Source organism: Lacerta agilis, chromosome 1, assembly GCF_009819535.1.
Source record: "Lacerta agilis isolate rLacAgi1 chromosome 1, rLacAgi1.pri, whole genome shotgun sequence".
Taxonomy (NCBI): domain Eukaryota; kingdom Metazoa; phylum Chordata; class Lepidosauria; order Squamata; family Lacertidae; genus Lacerta; species Lacerta agilis.
Window position 1 is genome coordinate 130,768,329 of NC_046312.1, and position 21,802 is coordinate 130,790,130.

The 21,802-nt window shown below is 41.6% G+C and overlaps 1 protein-coding gene across 4 annotated transcripts in view; it reads left to right on the forward strand.

Annotated features, from left to right (window-relative positions):
- The window catches only part of HDAC4 (histone deacetylase 4), a 141,693-nt gene that overhangs the window by 28,371 nt on the left and 91,520 nt on the right, over positions 1-21,802 (forward strand). For 2 of the 4 annotated variants that reach the window (XM_033171304.1, XM_033171305.1), the window contains exon 3: positions 8,233-8,304. The exons of 1 other annotated variant lie outside the window; for it this stretch is intronic. In XM_033171304.1, the coding sequence (XP_033027195.1) occupies positions 8,233-8,304 (72 nt within the window). Of the gene's footprint in view, positions 1-8,154; positions 8,210-8,232; positions 8,305-21,802 lie in introns of all 4 variants that reach the window. One more of the 4 variants, XM_033171306.1, reaches the window with a different exon arrangement.

Consider the following 21,802-nt stretch of genomic DNA (forward strand, 5'->3'; position numbering starts at 1 on the left):
GCCCCTCCAATCATGAAGGGTTGCCATCCCCCGCTTCCCCCAGGCAAACACTTGTGCCCAGCCTCAGCTCTGCTCCTGAGTCAGGTCTGACCCAGTGGAGGAGAGGCAGCGGCAGTAGCGTTGCTGTGCCACCACCCCTCGTCTGTACAGGGCTGCAGGTTCAAGGGAGAGGAGAATCATGGTGGCGTTGCCACTGCTCTCAGCTGGGCAGCACCGTGAGACGATGCTGCTGAGGCATCATTCTCGTGCAAGCGCTGGCCCGCCAGGTGGGTGCGGGAGGCGTGGAGGGTGTTTTTCACCCTCCACACTCACTGCTGTGATCACCAGAGTGCTTTTTGGGAAGGCGTTCTGGCGATCCTCAAAAGGACGCCTGGCTGGACTGGGGGGCAGGAGTGAGGAGCGTCACGCATGTGACATCATGTACATGTGACGGCCTCCCTAATGTTGGGCCCAACTCAACATGCCTGTGTGTGTGTGTGTGTTGTTGTTGTTGTTGTTGTTGTTGTTAGTACAGAATCAGGAAATGGTAGTTACTCTGGATTAATTTGCCCAAAATACAATAGTATGGTTTGGGATACTTTTGATGCTTTCTTTTTGGAAATGTTAATTGCTTCTGTGTTTCAAAAGGCCACAAAATACACCTGAAGTAACCAAAGGGAATCAAAACAGAAGCTTAAAAAGTGGGAAAACACCACATTACACTTTTTGAAATTTATTGTGTTGACAATATATACAATTCACTTTCAGGTTTGCAATCTTGTTTTTCAAAAAAGGTGCCTAGACATTCCGTCACAGCGACTGTAACCTAGGTTTAAGGGGCAATTTGGGAAGTAGCTTATGTATCTGAGTTTCTAACACTGCTCACCTCCTTATTCTCGAACTGTGAGGGAGGAGTGAGGGCATTGCTGGTTGCATGGCATTTTGGAAATGTCTTGCAAGTCCAGAGCAACTGGTGGTGATAAGTCTGCTTCTCGCCATCTACCTGCCGTGTTTGTGATGCATTTGGCTGGCCAGTGTGGTAGGCAGGATGCTGGGCAAATTCAGGGCATAGAAGAGACCATTACTCTTCAAAAGATGTGAAGCATTTCAGGATTTGGACTGAAGACTCATAAATGATTTCTCTAACTAACTGTCCAGAGCACCATGCCAAGAGGGTACAGTATATTCCAACCTTTACATTACTAAGATGTGCTTCCAAACTGTGTCATCCTTCACATGTTTGCTTTGGAAACTCATCTGGATCCCTTGCTTATTTGTTAGGGATGTTTCATGGGGATAAGCATCCTTTTAATTTAATATCTCTCCCAAATTGCTGCATCCCAATGTGCATTTTTAGTACAATAATATTTATCAAGGTTTGGGATTGTGATTGGCTGTATAATGTCTTCCAGCCCCTGACAAAGAGTTGAATTATTTTGACTTCCGGCGAGGTCGCCATCACGGGCGGTCGTGGGTTGCCTCGGCAGCGAGGCGACCCAGTCCAGCCCAGGGGTTGGAGCCCCGCTACCGCTAAGCGGGGCTCCGGTGAGGCGCGGGAAGAGCGTCCCGCGCCTCGGGCTCCCCGGCGGGCCCGCTAAGCTCCGTACCCTTCCCTCGTTCCCCCTGTAAAGGGGGAGTGGGGGTGAAGGGAGCGCGGAGCTGGGCCATTAGGGGACATGCCCCAACCGGGCGGAAAAGCGGCGAGTGCTGGCCGTGACGAGCGACAACGTTCTCCCTGCAGAAGATGAAAGGAAATGAAGCCCGGTGGTTGTGAGTACTTGATTGGATTAATTTGTGGACTTAACGATCCGGGAGGTTTCAGGGAAAGGAAGCCTGCCTCCCTCCCTTCGGTGGCAAGAAAATAACGGTTTTTGACAGACTGCTGCTACAATGATGGTTACATTGTTTTGTCTTTTTGATAAGTGAGACTATTGAAATTTTCCTTTGGGGAGGAAGAAGATGGAAAATATCCCCTTTTAAAGTTGTGGTCTTTACGCCCCGGTTTCGGGGAAAATGGCTGCGAAAGCTTGAGTTGGAGTGGAAAATTACTGGCATTAAGATGGAGAATCATTGAAATAGAAACTGAAATTTGACACCTATGCCCGCTTCTACCATGTTGGGCTTTGTTTTTGAGCTTGTTTTGAACTCTGGATTAACTGATGAACAAAGGATTACCTTTTTGAGACTGGAACTGCTTAACCAGAAACTGATGGTCTTGAACTGGGGCATGAAGAAAAATGTGCTTCCCACAGAGGAGACCTTTCAGGTGATTGATTCTATGGAAGAGAGCCTTGGCAAAGAGCTGAAGGGGATGATAGAAGAACAGAGAGAGATGGCTTGGCGACTCCGGGGAAAAGAAACGTCCTTTGGGGGTGGCAGGCCCGGGACGGTGAAGATTGTTATATCCAGCCCTCGAGGTGAGAGCTCGGGAGCGATGGGCAAAAAATTGAGATGTCTACAAATAGAAGAAGAATGCAGCATTGAACCGGAGAAGCTGGAAGAAGATCAATTGTGTACCCTGATGCTCGAGGCAAGGACTGTTATGGACTACGTCTGGATCTGTGGACTTATAAGAAAAGAGGACAATTCGAGGAGTGGTTCCGGTGTAAGGTGGAGAAGGACAATGGTTAGAGGGGGGATAGGGTGAACTGTATTAAGTGTAAAATATAAATGGTCTGTTATGGTAACCTGAAATCGGTGTGTCAAGATATTAAGTCTTTAAATAAGAAAGGGGATATTTTGAAATTTTTTTTTGTTATTAGCAGCAGTTTAAGGGAAAGAAGAAGTTTGTTTTGATGTGATACAAGAATAATATGTTAAGATAGAAAGTTTTGCTATGAATTGTCATGAAGTTACAATATGATTTGATTTTATCCAAGATAGAAGTGAGATATAATTGTAAATTGAAAATAAGATTTTAAGAGGTTTGTTTAGATTTGATTTTTTTTGTTTAAATGAATTTAATTTTTAGAGAGGTGAAGTTATTAAAGTAGAATCTGGATTTGAAACCGAAGGAGAGAAGGCAGGGAAAGTCAATTGTAAAGATTCGAAACAAGAATTTTTTTGTTTGTCTATGTAAACAAGGAGAAGAATCTTGGTTATGTTTGTATTTGTCTGGTATAATTGTGGGTGGGTGATTGTTTGGGTAGATGTAGGTGTGGATGTGGGATTATTCTTTGTTATGAAAAATACCAATAAATTCTTTATAAAAAAAATATTTTGAGTAAAGCTAGCACTTCAGACTTTTTCATAATGGCAGGTGACCTTTGTCATTCAACACACATGGATTGTCTGTAATATTGTGTTTGTCAGGAATCTGCTGAAGGAACAATTTCTTTACATTTTAGTGTATTACACGTATTTCAACAAAAATGTATTAAATGTATTTTTCACTTACTTTGTCTGTCAGGCAAGTAGGCAAGTTTTTAAAAGGCACAGAGCATTGGGAAATGTTCTGGCATGAATAGAAAATGGATCTTGTTCCCTCAGACAAGGGCATCTGCTCTACATGCCTGGATGCGCTTTCCCTCACATTTAATTGCCTTTAGAAAGCCACTGTTCCAATGTCTGCTCAGCAGTTGAGCTGAAAGGCAAGGAGTATCTTGGAGAAAGAAAGCACACTCCGTATGTTTTGAGACAACATGCTCACCACATCTATGAATTATCTTGTATTTTTATGTTGTGATCTTCAGATGAAGGGCCGTATACAAATTTAATAAATAGTAATAATAAACGAAGCCATCGCTTTCAGGACAGAGGAAGGAAAGGATAACAGAAGTAATCATGCAGTCTGGCATGGATGTGATGGAAACGAGTTCTTTGTGTATATTGGTGGTGTTGCAAGTACAGATCTGGGGCAGGTGTACTGTAAGTATTGCTTATAGAAAAGTAAAGGTAAAGGTCCAGTTGTGTCCGACTCGGGTTGTGGCGCTCATCTTGCCGAGGGAGCCGGCGTACAGCTTCCGGGTCATGTGGCCAGCATGACTAGGCCGCTTATGGTGAACCAGAGCAGCGCATGGAAATGCCGTTTATCTTCCGGCCAGAGCGGTACCTATTTATCTACTTGCACTTTGACGTGCTTTCGAACTGCTAGGTGGGCAGGAGCTGGGACTGAGCAACGGGATCTCACCCCGCTGCAGGGATTCGAACCGGCGACCTTCTGATCAGCAAGCCCTAGGCTCTGTGGTTTAACCCACAGCGCCACCCCCGTCCCTATAGAAAAGTACTACCTCCTAATTATTATCAAGGCTTCTATTTTTCCTTACTCAACCTCAGTCCCATATACACGGAGCAGGATTCACATGACTTCTGCTTCCACAATGGAGGCCCCCCTCATGTGCCCTTGAGAACAGTGCATGGGGGAAGGAGCAGGGATTGTCCTGTCTGGGAAGCTGATATGCTTGCCTGGATGGAAGGATCAACATAGTGCCGTGTTGAATTCCTCACATGACGTTTTTGGCTGTATTCATAACTGCGTGGCTTTTTACATTTCTGCATTCACAAGAGGTGACCTGTTACAAGCCAGTTCTCATTGTTTACTGTAAATGGCAGCCCTCCCGCAGGACTAAATATTTGTCGTACACACACATCAAGTCAACATGAACAAACACATAGACAAAATTCTCCTACCCTCCTGTCCAGGCAGGTTAGATTGCTGGGGTTTCAGGCCTTTTGGGGCAAAGTGGTGGTGTTCACCCAGACCACATAGTCCTCAGGCTTCAAGTAAAATTGATGTTCCATAGGACTCAATGAATCATCCCCACAATCTAATGTGTGTGTGTGTGGGGGGGGGGGGAGTGAGTTGTTATTTTTGTTTGTTACTGTAGTATGTATTTTAGTGTCTTTATATTGTAAACCGTCCTGTGATCCTCAGATGAAGGGAGGTATAGAAATTTCATTTATAATTATAATAGAGGGGTGGTCACATCCACATCCTCTTACATATGTAGAGTGGCCTTGTGATTTCACCCCACCGCATTTATTAAATTCTACAAGGTGGATAATTAAGTTTTCATTGAAAACATAAAGGAGAAGGCAAAAAAGCAGGAGAAAGCAAACAGGTTCCTCCTTTCAGTTAGCACACCCATTCAATCTGAAAAGTGGAGAGGCAGGAACTTGTCGCTTTAGATATCCTGAGATCGCCATCCACGTGAATCCTAGTCCTCCTTAGATTGGGGTTGGGGTTGGGGAGAGAATGAATGAATGAATGAATGAATAAATTAATAAGGATTTTAAAAGTAAGGTGCACTTGTTTCCTGCTTGGCAGGGGGTTGGACTGGATGGCCCTTGTGGTCTCTTCCAACTCTATGATTCTATGAGAACTGGGGAGCCCAACACAAAGACTCCTCCTCATAGTCTGTCCCTGCCTTCTACTGGTGGGAGATGACAATCCAAACTGACTGAGATGCTCTCTCAGAGAAAAATAGGAAACTTTTGCCTGCTTATCATTTGTGATAATTTCACACCCAGTCATTGCAAAATACACAGAGCTCAAAAGCAAGGTAAAGAAACTCATAGAATTGTACAGTTGGAAGGGACCTCAAGGGTCACCTAGTCCAACCTCCCACAATGCAGAAATCTCGGCTAAAGCACCCATGGCAGATGACCACCCAACCTCTGCTTTGGTGGAAGTATCCTTTGGCAGGAGGACCTTGCAACAAGTTCTGTGAAGAGGGGTTCTCCTCCTGCCCTCAGTGGACACCCCATACCTGTATGCTCTGCTGAAGGAGAACCAGAAAGTTCAGCTAACCATAAACAGAAAGTTTGACTTGTGAGGTTCCCCTCTATATAAGAAGCAGAGCCTCTGTGAACCCCCATTTTATCCTGCCCCCTTTGCCTTTTACTTCAGTTTTCCTTGTTCTGTTCTTCCAGATTATTCTTTGTCGTTGGGAATTGTAGGTGGTTGCCGTGTAATGTTTTGTATCTTGCTGGCCAAGTCTAGCGGCTGGAGGAAGGTTTTTAGCAGAGTTTTTTTTTTCTTTAGTGGGTCATTGAAGCCATTAGTAACTTGAGATAGTCAAATCTTTTTCAAAGAGAACACAGCATAATTGCTACTGAATAAGAACTATTCTGACATTTTACCTCACGATTGCCAAATTTATCTCTCAGTGTTCTATGACCTGCATTGTTCTAGTCTGCACTGTACACTCCTGACCTTTACAACTGTTCTGTTGGCCAATGATTGTAGAAATAGAAATGTGATTTGCATTCAGAATGTTGTATTTGTTTGCTGACTTTTTCTCTACTTCGTTTAGTTGGGGAATATCATTTTCATCTGCAATAATATAACTTAATTTCTCTCTAGTTAGACCCAGTGTGTTGTTTTTCTTGACTAAATTATATGTGAGATGTGGTAAAATGGGAATGTTTCTTTCTCTCTCTTGTTTTTGTATCTAATACCAAGGAAGCATTGGGTTTCTGAACTGGTGCTTCAAGTCAAAACAAAATAAAATAAAAAAATTCCTTCCAGTAGCACCTTAGAGACCAACTTAGTTTGTTCTTGGTATGAGCTTTCGTGTGCATGCACACTTCTTCAGATACCAGATTCGTGCATGCACACGAAAGCTCATACCAAGAACAAACTTAGTTGGTCTCTAAGGTGCTACTGGAAGGAATTTTTTATTTTATTTTGTTTTGACTATGGCAGACCAACACGGCTACCTACCTGTAACTGGTGCTTCAAGGTGATCATTGTGAAGCTCAGTACAAGACAGATGTATTCCTGGTCAGGAGGGAGGGAGACTGTGGATTAGGAGTTGAAGGGGGTTGTACTCAACTTGAAAAATCAGGTTTACAGTTTAGGGGGGGCTCCTAGATTCAGCTTTATATCTGGATGATCAGATAGTGGTAGCAGCTTGAAATGACTTTCCATTCCTGAGGAAATTGCGTATAGCTATGGCTACACATTGTAGGTGGAAACTTCTCACCTGTGAGCCAGTCTGGGGGGGGGGTGTCCAATTTGGCCTCCAAACCATGCCCACCTGCTTATGTTACTAGTGATGCCAGCTGATGGGCAGGACCTTCTTGGAAAGCTGACTTTGCACTGATCTCTTCAGCATCCTGGAAAGATCAGCATGATGTGGGTCAGTGTGTGGGAGCTGTGAGGACTGTGGCTGCGGGCATATTTTTTTTGAGGGGGCATGACCAGGTGCCTCCAACAACAGGCTCCCTCATCGGAGCCTGAGTCGGCCCAACGCGGCCAGCTGCAGCTCTACTCCTGTGTCAAGCCTGACCCCCCGGGGGCAGGGAGAGGAGAGTTGCAGCAGTGCTGCCCTCCACTTTTCTTGGTTGTGGTGCGCTGGACGTGGCAACTCCTGACCCAGAGGCACAGTGGGCTCCCTTCACACCCTGCCTAGAAAAAAAATATAATCAGGAAAGTGCTTTGACAACATGAATTTCTGCTTACACCATTTAAAGTAAGCCTTTCTTAAAATGTTGTCTTCTTGAAATCTCAATTGTGTGTTGAAAAACTTATTTTGTCTTTTTTACAATTTAATTTAATTTAATTTAATTCCTATATTGGACTGTTTAACATAGAATAAGGATTTTAAGAACATACGATATATATATATATATGTGTGTGTGTGTGTGTGTGTGTGTGTGTGTGTATTATTCATAGGGCCTATATATATTTACATTCTACAATCTGTATTTTGTATTATAACAGCAGTGAAAAGCCTCAAACGATTCCAGATTGTAGCTTCATTTCATGCACTTAATAAAAAGGAACCCGAAATTCTCAGAATTGTTTATTACTTTGTTCAGTATGTTTTTTATTAACTCTGTAATAGCTTCTTCTGCAACTTGTTGAAGTATGAACTTAATAAAGTTTCTACTAATTATTTACCAATAACTTAACCAAACTGTTAGAATGATAAATTTGTATTGTATTAGGTATCATAGGCTACAACAGGGGAAACTCAGCCAGATGAGCGGGGTACAAATAATAAATTATTGTTAAATTATTATTACAATTTAAATGCAAGGCACAGAATGCCAGTAATATAAACACACTGTGTAAAAACAACAATGTTCTTACATAAAATTTAGTTCAATACAGTTCAATACTGAAACAAAATATACTGTAATATAAATTGTACTTATACCTGATAATTGTATTTATATATATATATTGAGAATTGTAGCTCAGTTTCTTTGCCTCTATTTTTTCATCAGGTCATGTCTTCAGAACCTCTGGTGAACTTTAACCTGCTGGAGCTACTAACACTAGGTGGGTTTCTCTCTTTTTTTCAGATGGACTTTCTGGCAGGGACCAGCCAGTAGAATTGTTAAATCCAGCCAGAGTAAACCATATGCCAAGTTCTGGTAAGAGATAAAGCTAATATTAGCTGTTTGATATTATGCCATATGTGAGAAGTATACCCAACATTCTGTAAGGGGTGGGAGATCTGTAGCTTTATACTTTTGGAATCATTTGGAGCATAGATTATTTGTAATATTTAATGTCAACTATGGAAAAATAATACTTAACAATGGAAACGGGAAGGATATTGAAGGAAGTAAACAAAGCAAAGCTGAGGCCAAATAGTTTTACTAATTTTTATATTAACCTTGGAGTTTTATGTTGATGCCTCATCGGTGTAAATATGGCTCCTTTCCGTCTGTAAAGGCTGATTTCTTTGTATGCCTGTGTTTATGAAATGGTGATTATTCTTTGGAATGAGTAGATATGACAGAAATTAACTTTTTTTTTTAAAAAAGGTTAACTATCCATTATATAAAAAAGGTTAACTATCCATTATAGGTAATATTAAGTTATATAATGTCATTAGATCCTTTTGTGGTGTTAGGTTATTTGAATAGCATGGTAAAGAAAGAATATTATGAGCTAGAATGGAATAGATAAGGATTAGATATTAATTTGCTGAATTTATTCAAGATAATCAAAATAGTATTGAGCTATTATTATGGTTAATGATTGTATTTATAATCTTGGCCTATGCTGCAGTTTATATATATATATAACATTATATATATATATATATATATATATATATATATATATATATATATATATATATATATATATATAATGTTATTGTAATCTGCTTGATTATATTTGATGCTATTGATTGGTACTAACCTATAATAGGATGGAATGATATTTGGTAACTAAAAGGATGGCCAGGTTTTTGAATATTGAGTTGATTGTATAAATATTATCAATCTCCATCACTGTGTCACATGCACACACATACACAAACTCACATACTCGGTGTACAGATTTATTGAACAATTCTTTGTGTTTGCAAATCTGTGGGGACAGGAAGCATAATTACATATGTATGTAAGGGGAATTTCATATGTATGTTAAGTTGCTAATGTGTATAACAAGTGCCACTGCAAATTCTCCTAGCCTCATAGAGAATGTGTTCATAACCCTTCTGTGAAGGGGGAATTATGTACATTTCCTAGTCATTGTTTTCTAGTCATTTCCTGGTCTTCATCAGGCATTGGGGAATGTGCATATATTGACGTAACTTTTCTGCATTCTCCAGCCATTATTAATAATCTCCCACAGGCCTTGGAGATGTACATACTGTATTTTCCGGGGTATAAGACGACTGGGCGTATAAGACGACCCCCAACTTTTCCAGTTAAAACATAGAATTTGAGATATACTCGACCGCAGATTCTCCACCCGGTGTATAAAACGACCCCCAACTTTTGAGAAGATTTTCCTGGATTAAAAAGTAGTCTTATACGCCAGAATATACAGTACCTTGACTGCATTCCATTGGTTCTCCAGGTAGTATGCACATATTCTGATCTGTACACGTAGTCTCCAAGAAACATACATTTTTTTTCTATTTCTAGTTCAGAAGTGTGCAGTCTGCCCTCCACCCCACTCCCCTGGCCGATACTGGCCCACTGCTTAATGTTACATGGCCCACAAAATACCCTCCCACTAATCCACAGGAAATGAGGGGGCCCCCAGATACAGATTAATTTATTTCCGTAGTCCAGCCTCATTTTCACTATGCTTACATGTTTGCCAATCAACTGAGCAGCAAAAGAGGAATTGCAGAGCGGGAAATGTTAGACCTCTCCTCCCACTCTCACAACTCTCATGGAAATTCTAACCACTCCTGCCACTGCTATTAGTTTAGGAAAAGCTCAATAGCAGCATAGGGTCAATCATAATGAGAATCACAGCTGGGCTGGTGGGGTGTGTGTGGAGATTTAACCAGTTTAGGAAAGGTTACTCAGCAGGGAGAAGATGGCTAAGAAGAGGAATCCACAACTGGAGTAACACCACTGAGAATGCTCAGTTGGAATCCTCAATCTCCCTGTGCAAGTCACCCTCCAAGTCAGATTGAGTTCTGAAAGCCGGCCATAAGGGATCTACATAGGGACTGGCAACCTAGGACCTTCCAGATATTCTGGAACACAATTCCCATCATCATGGCCAAAGGTGAGCAATGATGGAAGTTGTAGTCCAGAAACATATGGAAGGCAGTATATTGCCTACCACTGCTCTAGATAATCAATTTATGGAACTAGCTAGAATTGTTATGCCTCTCCATGTTTTTAAATGTTGTCCCCAAAGGGCACATTTGATACTATTTTGTGTCTGGTATTGGCTGATGGACAGTAGTACACACCGAGTAGCCAAAGAAGGAAAAGATAAGCTTTGGGTCAGGAACATCTCCCCACCTGAACACTGTTACTTTAAAGGCCTTTGTGGCCTGATGCCAGCTCTGGCTTACCCTTCATTTAGGAATAGGAATAGGAATAGGAATAATTTATTATTGGCCAAGTACATTTTCCAACATACTTGGAATTTGTTTCGGCTACATTGCAATGTAAACATACAGACACTGTTCCTCTCACAATACAAAGAAGTAAAGAAACCCCACCCATATTTTACCTCCCCTTAAGCTATACAACTACGAATTTAACAATTTAATGGCACAAGGGAAAAAACTATTCTTGTGCCTGGCCGATTTTGTATATGAAGTCCTGTAGCGACGTCCAGATGGAAGTAAATCAAGCAGATGATGACCGGGATGTAAAGGATCTGCTACAATTCTCTCTGCTCTCTTCCTTACTCGGGTAGCATAAATTGTCTCTATTGAAGGCAAGCTAACACCAATTACCCTTTCTGCAATTCTTACAGCTCGTTGGAGCTTTTTCTTGTCTCTCTTAGAGGCTGTACCGTACCAAGCTGTTATAGAATTACAGAGAACAGTTTCAATGATGCCTCTGTAGAATTTACTTTGTGCCAATAGCTGAGAGCCTTCTCTAGAAAGTCATGATTATAAAGCACACTCTGGTTTTGTACAAGCCATTTGGGGGTGGGTGGGGAGAGGAGTATACCATATATTCAGGTCAATATGGCACTCTCATGCTTCATGAATCATGGTGTGTTTTTTCTGTAGCAGCCAGATATCATGGTTTAAAACAAACTCTGGTTTGTTTCACAGCAAGTCATTGTTAAATCACGGGTTGTGAAGCTTGTATAATCAAGTATCCAGTTTGTTTTTAAAGTGTGATCTAAGAAGTTGTGGAAATTGAATGAAATTCCAGAAGTCACTTTCCCAGTTGTGCAGCAAAAGAAGGGGGCGCAAACAAGCCCGAAGCTTTGCTGAGGTTCATTCTAAACTGCATGTAGTGCTAAACCGTGATCTATAGTTATTCATGAACCAGTTCCTGGTTGTGCTTTGGGCTTTTGGATTCCTCTTTGTGTGTGGCTGAAGGTAGTGTGGGAGTGATAAACTGGTTAATGTTCAACAGGCTTAGCTTAAAAGAAGCAACTTCAAACCACATTGTAGTTAATTTTAAGCACAGTTCTGGGTCTAGATGGCATGGCAAGCTGTGGTTAACCAAAACTGAAAGCAAAAGCTTCCAAAAGCATCCTGACTGGGGTGGGGGGAATGTACAAGCCTAAGGGTTGCTGAAACTCATTCCTGTTCATTCATTGTGCTAAGCCACATTTTTGCACAACATGTGAATGAAGCATAGTGCTCCTAATCTCGTAACCCTGATGGGAAGGCAGGAACTGTATTGTGTCTCCCTTTTAGGACTTGAGTTTCTCCATCTGATTCTGTTTTAGGAGATAAATTTGGTGCACGTGTAATCCTGACCATGGTTAGCTCTCTTCCTACCCCCCCCCAAAAAAAACCACAGGGAAAATTCTCATATAGTCATACCTTGAGTTGCGTACACTCCATGTTGCGTAGTTTGACTTACGGACCTCCGCGACCCGGAAGTCCTCCCCGGAGCGTGTGGGTGCGCAGAAGCGTTTTGCGCAGAAGCGCAAACACGGGCAAACTTCCGTTTTTTTTGGGGGGGGTGTTCGGGTTAAGCACGTCTGTGTTACGTAGCGTGATCCGGAACGGATCGCGTGCATAACACGGGGTACTACTGTAGTTTGGAGAAAGGACTGAATTTTCTGACATTAAGACCTGTTCAACCGTGGAACCGACTCCCACAAGAGGTGGCAGACATTGGAGGTTTTAAAGCAGAGATTGGATGGCCCTCTGTCATGGATGCTTTAGTTGAGATTCCTACATTGATACTGGAGTCCCTTCCCACTCTACAATTCTATAGTTCTATTATTCTAACTTGGGAACATGTTCCAGATTGCCTTACCAGCGTTGAGAGACTAGCACATATTATCTGTGCTGAGCTCATCCTAGTGTCTTACTGTGAAGGACTTCCAATTTGAATATGGTTTGCAATATGTAAACCATATTACTTATATATTAGGTTTTGAAGTTCTGCTTGATTTTTATTGTTTTCAATCCTTAGTCTGGCTTCATAGTGTTCAACATGTTATAATTATTTGTGACTAAAAAGGCTTTTAAAACAGAATGGACAAATATCTGGTAATTGTCAGCTACAGCTTGCTATTATTCCATGTTGAGGTATGTTTCTACTACAGCTTAAATAAAAATATCATTCCTGTATCTTGGCACTGCAGTCAGATACTGCAGAAGCTTGTTTCTATAAATAGCTATGATCTCACTGTCTCTTAGTGTTTCAGCAAATTTTGACATTTACTGAAGTGTGGACCGTGAATAGAGTGTCATGCATATACAGTGCAATCTTCTAAGCAATAACACTGTTAAGCATGTATTTGTGACAAATATTGAGCAGAAGAAAACTGATGCTCAGTGAACAATTTTTAGAGATAATTTTAAAATGGATTCTGGGGGGTTCATCCTCTAGGTGAATTGCTAGTCTGTTTAAGTGGCTTTGTGCTAATATATTCTTGAGAACTAACAGCATTTGTTTGAATGTTCCTTTGAATTTATTATTATCTCCATTTGTTATATGTTGGACATACCCAAATCATATGCTACATTTTTCTCAGATGAAAATATTGTTTGGCAGCCATTAACTTGATCTAAAATTCTGAAGGACTTGTAAAATATATGTTGAGTTTTTGTGCAAGGATTCTACTGTCTGAAATAGCTTAAGATACAGTGGTACTTCAGGTTGCGGACATGATCCATTTTGGGGTGCCGTTCGCACCCTGAAAAGTCCACAACTCGAGCGGTGATATCGTGCATGCACCAAAGCGCGATAGCGCTTTTGTGCAGACCGCGCAGAACGTTTCTGCGCGTGCGGCGAAACCTGGAAGTAAACACTTCCGTGTTTGCCGCGTTTGTAACCTGAAAAAACGCCACCCGCAGCTGTCATAACCCGAGGTATGACTGTACTCAAGAAATAACATGGTGGCTTCAAGTTCAGAGACTAGGTTTCTGGTAGACTAAAATAGCCATAAATTCAAAATGTCGGTTAGATAGTTGTGTTCCTCACATATTGTGTGTTGAGTTAAATGTGGGGCAGTGGAGTGCTGAATCTCCACTGCCCCACATTTACAATGTCTTGGAGGTTAGTTCTTTACATAGGCAATCTTTGGGAAATTTTAATTTCCCAGTATGCAAGTTTTAACTTGGTGTTAAAATGATAACTAAGACAGCGATCTATCTATAATAAAAAGTAGTATAATCATTGAAAATCTGTATGATATTCTTTTGTGGTGTTGAAAAGACTGGACTTCAAGAATACAACCTATTCATAATTTAAACCTAATTTGTGCCTTTGGCATTTCTCATTAAAACTCTGAATATAGCCTTTGTATACTTTTTGTGGACGTCATGAATCTGATCATACTAATATGTTGTGAAGACATAGCTGTTAAAAGCAATTTTCTAGTTCACCATAAAATATTCATGACAATGCAGGCTTTTTCTGTTTGGCTGACATGTTCATTAAGTAGAGAAGGTTTTATTGTTTCCCGAAGAGTACTGTGGGTCAGAGGCACTCATTGCTTCTGTTTGGAAGTTGTGGCATGTCTGATACTTTTTTGTGACTGAAGTAGTATGAGTCATGTTTGACGCACCAGTCTGTGAATACAATGAATGGGAATGATGTTGATGATCTCTGCAGCTGGCATGCTTGTCTAATACTGAAGGCATTTGAGGTAGATATTATTTGTAGCAACTAAATAGGTAAAATGTGTAGGTTTTCTTCAGAAGTGGCTCTGCCACGGTGCAATAAAGCTGGTTCTACAGGGCAAATTTGAGACGCGTGCTAATGGAGAAGCATTGAGTTTCTGATTCTTTATATCAGTACAGAAATGCGGAAATGACAAAATGCAGTTTCATGTTGAATGAACTACACATCTGTTTTCAAATTGGGGAGGTTTCGTGGCACTTCTGGGCTCTGATTTAGAGAAGGTGAGTCAAGTGTGAGTCCAAGTGAAATCAATAGGATATGGACTCTCATTCTCTTCAGTGGGCTGGGGCCGTGATAAAATACTCTGGTTTCATAGTTTTTAAGTATACAGTGGTAACCTCCAGTTGCGGATGGGATCCGTTTCGGAGCTCCGGTTGGATCCTGAGGTTTCCGCAACCGGAGAGACTGCTTCTGTGCATGCGCACGTGGCGAAACACTTCCGGGTTTGCCGCTTTTGCAACCCGAAGGTAACATAAGCTGAGGTGCTACTGTATATTCAAACTTGTACATTACTATGTTGCTAAAACTATTTCAAGCACCCTTTTCAGTTAGAAATGCAGGATAAAAAGTGTGGAAAGGAAAGAAATAATATATAGGACATTGCTTCTAGATCTTGCTAAATTACATGTAGGTACTATGCATCTGAACATATCAGAAATATGTACTGATTTATCATGATGATATTAATAAAATAATTTTGTTTGGTCTCCTGGGGGCCTTAAGGTTGTAATGAATGCTATTGGTAAACCAGTGTTATAAAATAGATTTATGTAAGGCATGTTGTTTTCTGGAAGGCATTATGAATGAAGTTTCCTATATGCATTGTATAACATTGCGTAAAAAGGTAAAGGGACCCACCCCAAATTCTTAGGGTCAGCATTAGAAATTCAGATATATAAACTAATCCCCAAATAGCACCTTAAACTTTGGTTACAGTCACCACAACAGAATGTCCAGGCACCACTTTTTTGCAATTATATTTATTATGATGATTTTATAATTATTACTCATTTCATTGAAGGGAGTCTAAGATGTATGGGAGTTTCTAAAACGAGAAATATTGAAGACCCAAAAGCAGACAATTCCAACAAGTAAGAACAGTGGGAGGCATCTAAGGAAACGGGTGTGGCCGTATAAGGAGCTTTACAGATGAGCTGAGAGTTAAGGGCATGTATAAGAAAGGGGAAATCACAAAGGAGGAGTATACACAAGTAGCCAACAGTTGCAGGGGGAAAGTCAGGGTGGCTAAAGCTCAGAATGAGCTCAGGCTTACAAGAGAGGTTGAAAATAATAATAAAAATGTTTCTTTGGCTATGTCCGAAGGAAAAGGAAGAACAAGCAAGTGGTAGGTCCTCTGTATGAAAAAGATGGAGAAATGCTGTTAAGTGACAAAGAGAAGGGGCAACTACTCAACACCTTGTTGTTGTTCAGTCGTTTAGTTGTGTCCGACTCTTCATGACCCCATGGACCAGAGCACACTAGGCACTCCTGTCTTCCACTGCCTCCCGCAGTTTGGTCAGACTCACGTTGGTAGCTTCGAGAACACTGTCCCACCTCTCGTCCTGTCGTCCCCTTCTCCTTGTGCCCTCCATCTTCCCCAACATCAGGGTCTTTTCCAGGGAGTCTTCTCTTCTCATGAGGTGGCCAAAGTATTGGAGCCTCAGCTTCAGGATCTGTCCTTCCAGTGAGCACTCAGGGCTGATTTCCTTCAGAATGGATAGGCTTGATCTTCTTGCAGTCCATGGGACTCTCAAGAGTCTCCTCCAGCACCATAATTCAAAAGCATCAATTCTTCGACGATCAGCCTTCTTTATGGTCCAGCTCTCACTTCCATACATTACTACTGGGAAAACCATAGCTTTAATGATACGGACCTTTGTCGGCAAGGTGATGTCTCTGCTTTTTAAGATGCTGTCTAGGTTTGTCATTGCTTTTCTCCCAAGAAGCAGGTGTCTTCTAATTTCGTGACCATCTGATGTGATCATGGAGCCCAAGAAAGTAAAATCTCTCACTGCCTCCATTTCTTCCCCTTCTGTTTGCGAGGAGGTGATGGGACCAGTGGCCATGATCTTAGTTTTTTTGAAGTTGAGCTTCAGACCATATTTTGCGCTCTCCTCTTTCACCCTCATTAAAAGGTTCTTTAATTCCTCCTCACTTTCTGCCATCCAAGTTGTGTCATCTGCATATCTGAGGTTGTTGATATTTCTTCCGGCAATCTTAATTCCGGCTTGAATTCATCCAGTCCAGCTTTTCGCATGATGAATTCTGCATATAAGTTAAATAAGCAGGGAGACAATATACAGCCTTGTCGTACTCCTTTCCCAATTTTGTTTTTTAAAAAAATAAGAATTTATTGGTTTTTCCATAACAAACAACACTCCAACACCTTCACCAACATTAACCCCAACACTTACCCACCACTATGACTAAACACATACAAATACACCAACGATTCTTCTTCTTATTCAAATAATAATAATTTCTTGGTTCGAATCATCATTATTGACTTCCCCTGCTTTCTCTCCTTCGGTTCCTATTCCAAATTTTACTTTAATAACTTCATATCTCTAAAATTAAATTCATTTATAAATCCAAAACTAAACATTCTTCTTAAAATCTTGTTATTATATCTTCATATAACTAATAACACAACTTCATACCTTAACATATTATTCTTCATCTCTAAACATATTGTTAACATATCTTAACATATTATTCTTCATATCTTGACATACTATTCTTAAATCAAAACATATCTAACCTCTTCTTTCCCTTAAACTGCTGCTAATAAAAGAAAAACTAAATATCCCTTTTATAATCCAAAAACTTAAAAGAAGCTTGACACACCGGCTTCAGGATACCAATACAGTTCATCCTATCCCGCTTCTAACCATTTCCCTTTTCCATCTTACGTCGGAACCTCTCCTCAAATTGTCCTCTTTTCTTATGCATCCACAGATCCAGACACAGTTCACGGCAGTCCTTGCATAGAGCATCAGGGTACCCAGTTCTTCATCTTCCGGCTTCTCCATTTCGACTTTCCATTCTTCTTTTATTTGTAATTGTTCTTCTCAGAGATGCCAAGCCATTTTGCTCCGTTCTTCCATGATCCCCTTCAGCTCTTTGCCAAGGCTTTCTTCAATTGCAGCCATATCCTGAAAAGTCTCCTCTGTGGGTAGTACTTTTTCTGTCATATCCCGGTTCAACAACACCAATTTCTGGTTAAGCAGTTCCAACCTCAAAAAAATAATCCTTTGTTCATCAGTCAGTCCAGAGTCCAAGACCAGCTCGAAAACGAAACCCAGCATGGCTGAAGTGGGCATAGGTGTCAGATTTCAATGTTTTTCTAACTTAGTGCCAGTACATTTCCACTCAATCTCAAACCTTTGCAGCCATTTTTCCTGGAGCCAGGGCGCAAGGACTGTAATTTCAAAAGGAGATATTCTTCACCATCTTACCCCCCAAAGGGAGATCTAAACAGTCTCACTTGTCAAAAATCAAAAGATTGTAACCATCACTGTAACAGCAGTCTATCAAAACAGTTATTTTCTTTCCACCGAAGGGAGGGAAACAGGCTTCCTTTCCGTAATGCCTCCCGGGTCGTTAAATGTCCAAAATAAGTCCAATCTGATACACACGACCACCAGGCTTCCTTTTTTTTTAACTTCTGCAGGGAGAACGATGTCGCTCACCGCGAGCGGCGGCCGCCGCTTCGCCGTCCCGGTTGGGGCATTTCCCCTATAGCCCGGCTCCGTAGTCCCTTCACCCCCCCTCCCCCTTTACAGGGGGAACGGGGGAAGGGTTGGGAGCCATAATGGGCCCGCCGGGGAGCCCGAGGCGCGGGACGCTCTTCCCGCGCCTCACCGGAGCCCCGCTTTGCGGTAGCGGGGCTCCAACCCCCGGGACGGCCTGGGTCGCCTCGCTGCCGAGGCAACCCACGACCGCCCGCGATGGCGTCGCCGCCGGAAGTCCTCCTTTCCCAATTTTGAACCAATCAGTTGTTCCATATCCAGTTCTAACTGTAGCTTCGTGTCCCACATAGAGATTTCTCAGGACACAGATGAGGTGATCAGGCACTCCCATTTCTTTAAGAGTTTGCCATAGTTTGCTGTGGTCAACACAGTGAAAGGCTTTTGCGTAGTCAATGATGCAGAAGTAGATGTTTTTCTGGAACTCTCTAGCTTTTTCCATAATCCAGCGCATGTTTGTAATTTGGTCTCTGGTTCCTTTGCCGCTTCGAAATCCAGCTTGCACTTCTGGGAGTTCTTGGTCCACTCAACACCTCAACACCTACTTTGCCTTTGCCTTCACTCAAAAGAAATGCGATGCCCAGCCTGGTGATAATAAATGATGTAAGGAGGGAGCTGCAGCTCAATATAGGAAAAGAGGTAGTAAGGGAACACCTTGTTGTTCAGTTGTTCAGTCGTGTCCAACTCTTCGTGACCCCATGGACCAGAGCACGCCAGGCACCCCTATCCTCCACTGCCTCCTGCAGTTTGGCCAAACTCACGCCAGTCGCTTCGAGAACACTGTCCAACCATCTCATCCTCTGTCGCCTGTTGTCTTTGTCCATGGAGTTTTCTTGGCAGGGATACTGGAGTGGCTTGCCAGTCCCTTCTCCAGGTGGATCACATTTAGTCTAAACTCTCTGCTATGACCTGTCCATCTTGGGTGGCCCTGCATGGCATAGCTCATAGCTTCCCTGCATGGCATAGCTCATAGCTTCCCTTCAAGCCCCTTCGCCACGACAAAGCAGTGATCCATGAGGGAGAAGGGAACACCTAGCTACTTTAAATGAATTCAAATCTCCAGGGCCTGATGAGCTTCCTCCAAGGGTTCTAAAGGAGCTTGAGGATGTAATTTCAGAGCCTTTGTCTATGATCTTTTGAGAATTCTTAGAGAACAGGTGAGACCCCTACAAACTGAAGGTGAGCAAACGTTGTCCCCATCTTCAAAAAAGGGGGGGGGAGGAAGACCCAGGTACCTACTGACAGGTGAACTTGACATCAACACCAGGAAAGGTCCTAGAACAGATAATTCAACAGTCAGCCCTTGCTAACGCCTTTGTCAGCTCTTCCCTGCCAGCAGCCTGCTGCAAAAATCACCACATCTTTGAGAACAGGTTAGCACTCCCCACTATCACTAGAAATAGCTACAATAGCCTGAGCAAAAACAGCTGCCTGTAAAAATTTCTGCCTCTTTGAGAACTGGTCAGCTCTCCCCTGCCATTGCTACAAATAGCTACAGGTTGAGGAAAAAATGACCCTCTAAAACAGTGTTTTTCAACCACTGTTCCGCGGCACACTAGTGTGCCGCGAGATGTTGCCTGGTGTGCTGTGGGAAAAATTGAAAAATTACTTTATATATAGTCAATATAGGCACAGAGTTAAATTTTTTAACATTTTCTAATGGTGGTGTGCCTCGTGATTTTTTTCATGAAACAAGTGTGCCTTTGCCCAAAAAGGTTGAAAAACACTGCTCTAAAAATCTCTTTCTCTTTGAGAAACAGGTTATTGCTACAAATAGCTACAAAAGGTTGAGCAAAAACTGCAGCCTGATTGAGAAGCAGATCATTCAAGAAACCATCTCTACAGTCTCCCCTGCCTCCTCTGTCTGTCTCTGTGTTAACCCTTTCCCTTCCTTGCTCCAGAGATGAGCTTCTCTCTCTGTGGGACTACCCTTCCAAGGAACTTCTTTTTATTAGCCCCCCCCCTCTCTCTCCCCTCTCCCTTGCTCCCTCTTTCCCTTCCAAGTTGCTTGCACTATGCTGCTGCAAGTGGGAGGGGTAGCAAGTTGGCTTGCAAATTGTCTCAGAGTAAAAGGAACCCCTTGTGTTTTTTGTGTGCGCCTTTCTTTTGGGGCAAAAGCAACCCACATACTATATGACTATGCCAACAGAGGACATTGACGAATGCCCTCTGGTATGGTGGAAGGCACATGAGACATCCTTCCCAATGTTGAAGGTGCTTGCAAAGAAATTTTTGGCTATCCAAAAATGGAACAAGTGTGCCATCTGAAAGTGTGTTCAGCACTGCTGGCAATGTTCTTCAAAGAGAAATTACATCTCTATTGCCAGAGAATGCCAAAATGCAGATTTTCCTTGAAAATATAAATTTCATTTAATAATTTTTTGTTCCGTAAAATTTTATCCATTCTTTCTGGTTTGGCCTGGTTTGTAAAAGAAATGCAATTTTTCCTGGCAATAAAAATATAAATTTTGTTTAAAAATCTTTTTTTTCTGTTAAAATGTATCCATTCCATTCTTTCTACTTTGGCCTGATTTAGAAAAGAAAAATAATATAAAATATAATAATAAAATGAAATAACTGGAGTTGTGGGATGTAGTTTAAACCACTGAGCCTCTTGGGCTTGCCGATTGCATGGTTTGCAATTCAAATCCATGTGACGGGGTGAGCTCCTGTTGCTCTGTCCCGGCTTCTGCCAACCTAGCAGTTCGAAAACATACCAGTGCAAGTAGATAAATAGGTAATGCGGCGGCGGAAAGGTAAACAGTGTTTCTGTGCACTCTGGTTTCTGTCACGGTGTTCTGTTGCACCAGAAGTCATGCTGGCCACATGACTCAGAAAGCTGTCTGTGGACAAACACCGGCTTTTTCGGCCTGAAGTGAGATGAGCGCTGTACCCCATAGTCGCCTTTGACTGGACTTAACTGTCCAAGGGTCATTTACCTTTTACCTTTTATACTCAATAGTGAATTATACTTGAATAACTAAAAGTGTGACACTGAATTGGCCTTTTACTTGTTTTGTAATGTAATTAATTTTCTAGGGAACATTCTCTCACCTTACCTTTGATATCTATGTTACTGACTATTTCTACAGCTTAAATTTTAGAGAAAATGTGATAATTTAAACTTTATCGGTACAGTAGTACTGTAACATAGCAGTTGTAACAATATGTTAAGAGTAAGTAATTTTTTTTATCAGTTTTAGAATTAGACCAGTAGGTTTTAGCATTTGCCAGGACATTCCCACATTCACTTCTATATAGCTTCAGCTTTATTTCAGATATCGTGATATATCAAAATATTGTGATGTTTAGATGGTGATATATCACAATGTTGAAAATCAGATATCAACCAGTGATTACTAAGACCCAGCATAGGTTTCTCCAAAATAAGTCATGACAAACCAATATGATCTTTTTGTTTTTGTTTTTGGATGGAGTAACAAGCTTGGTGAAACAGGGGGATGGTGTGGACATAGTGTATCTTTATTTCAGTAAGGCTTTTTGACAAAGTCCCCCATGATACTCTTTCGTGGAAGCTGGTAAAATGTGGGTTAAATGAGGTAACTGTAAGGTGGATTTGTAAC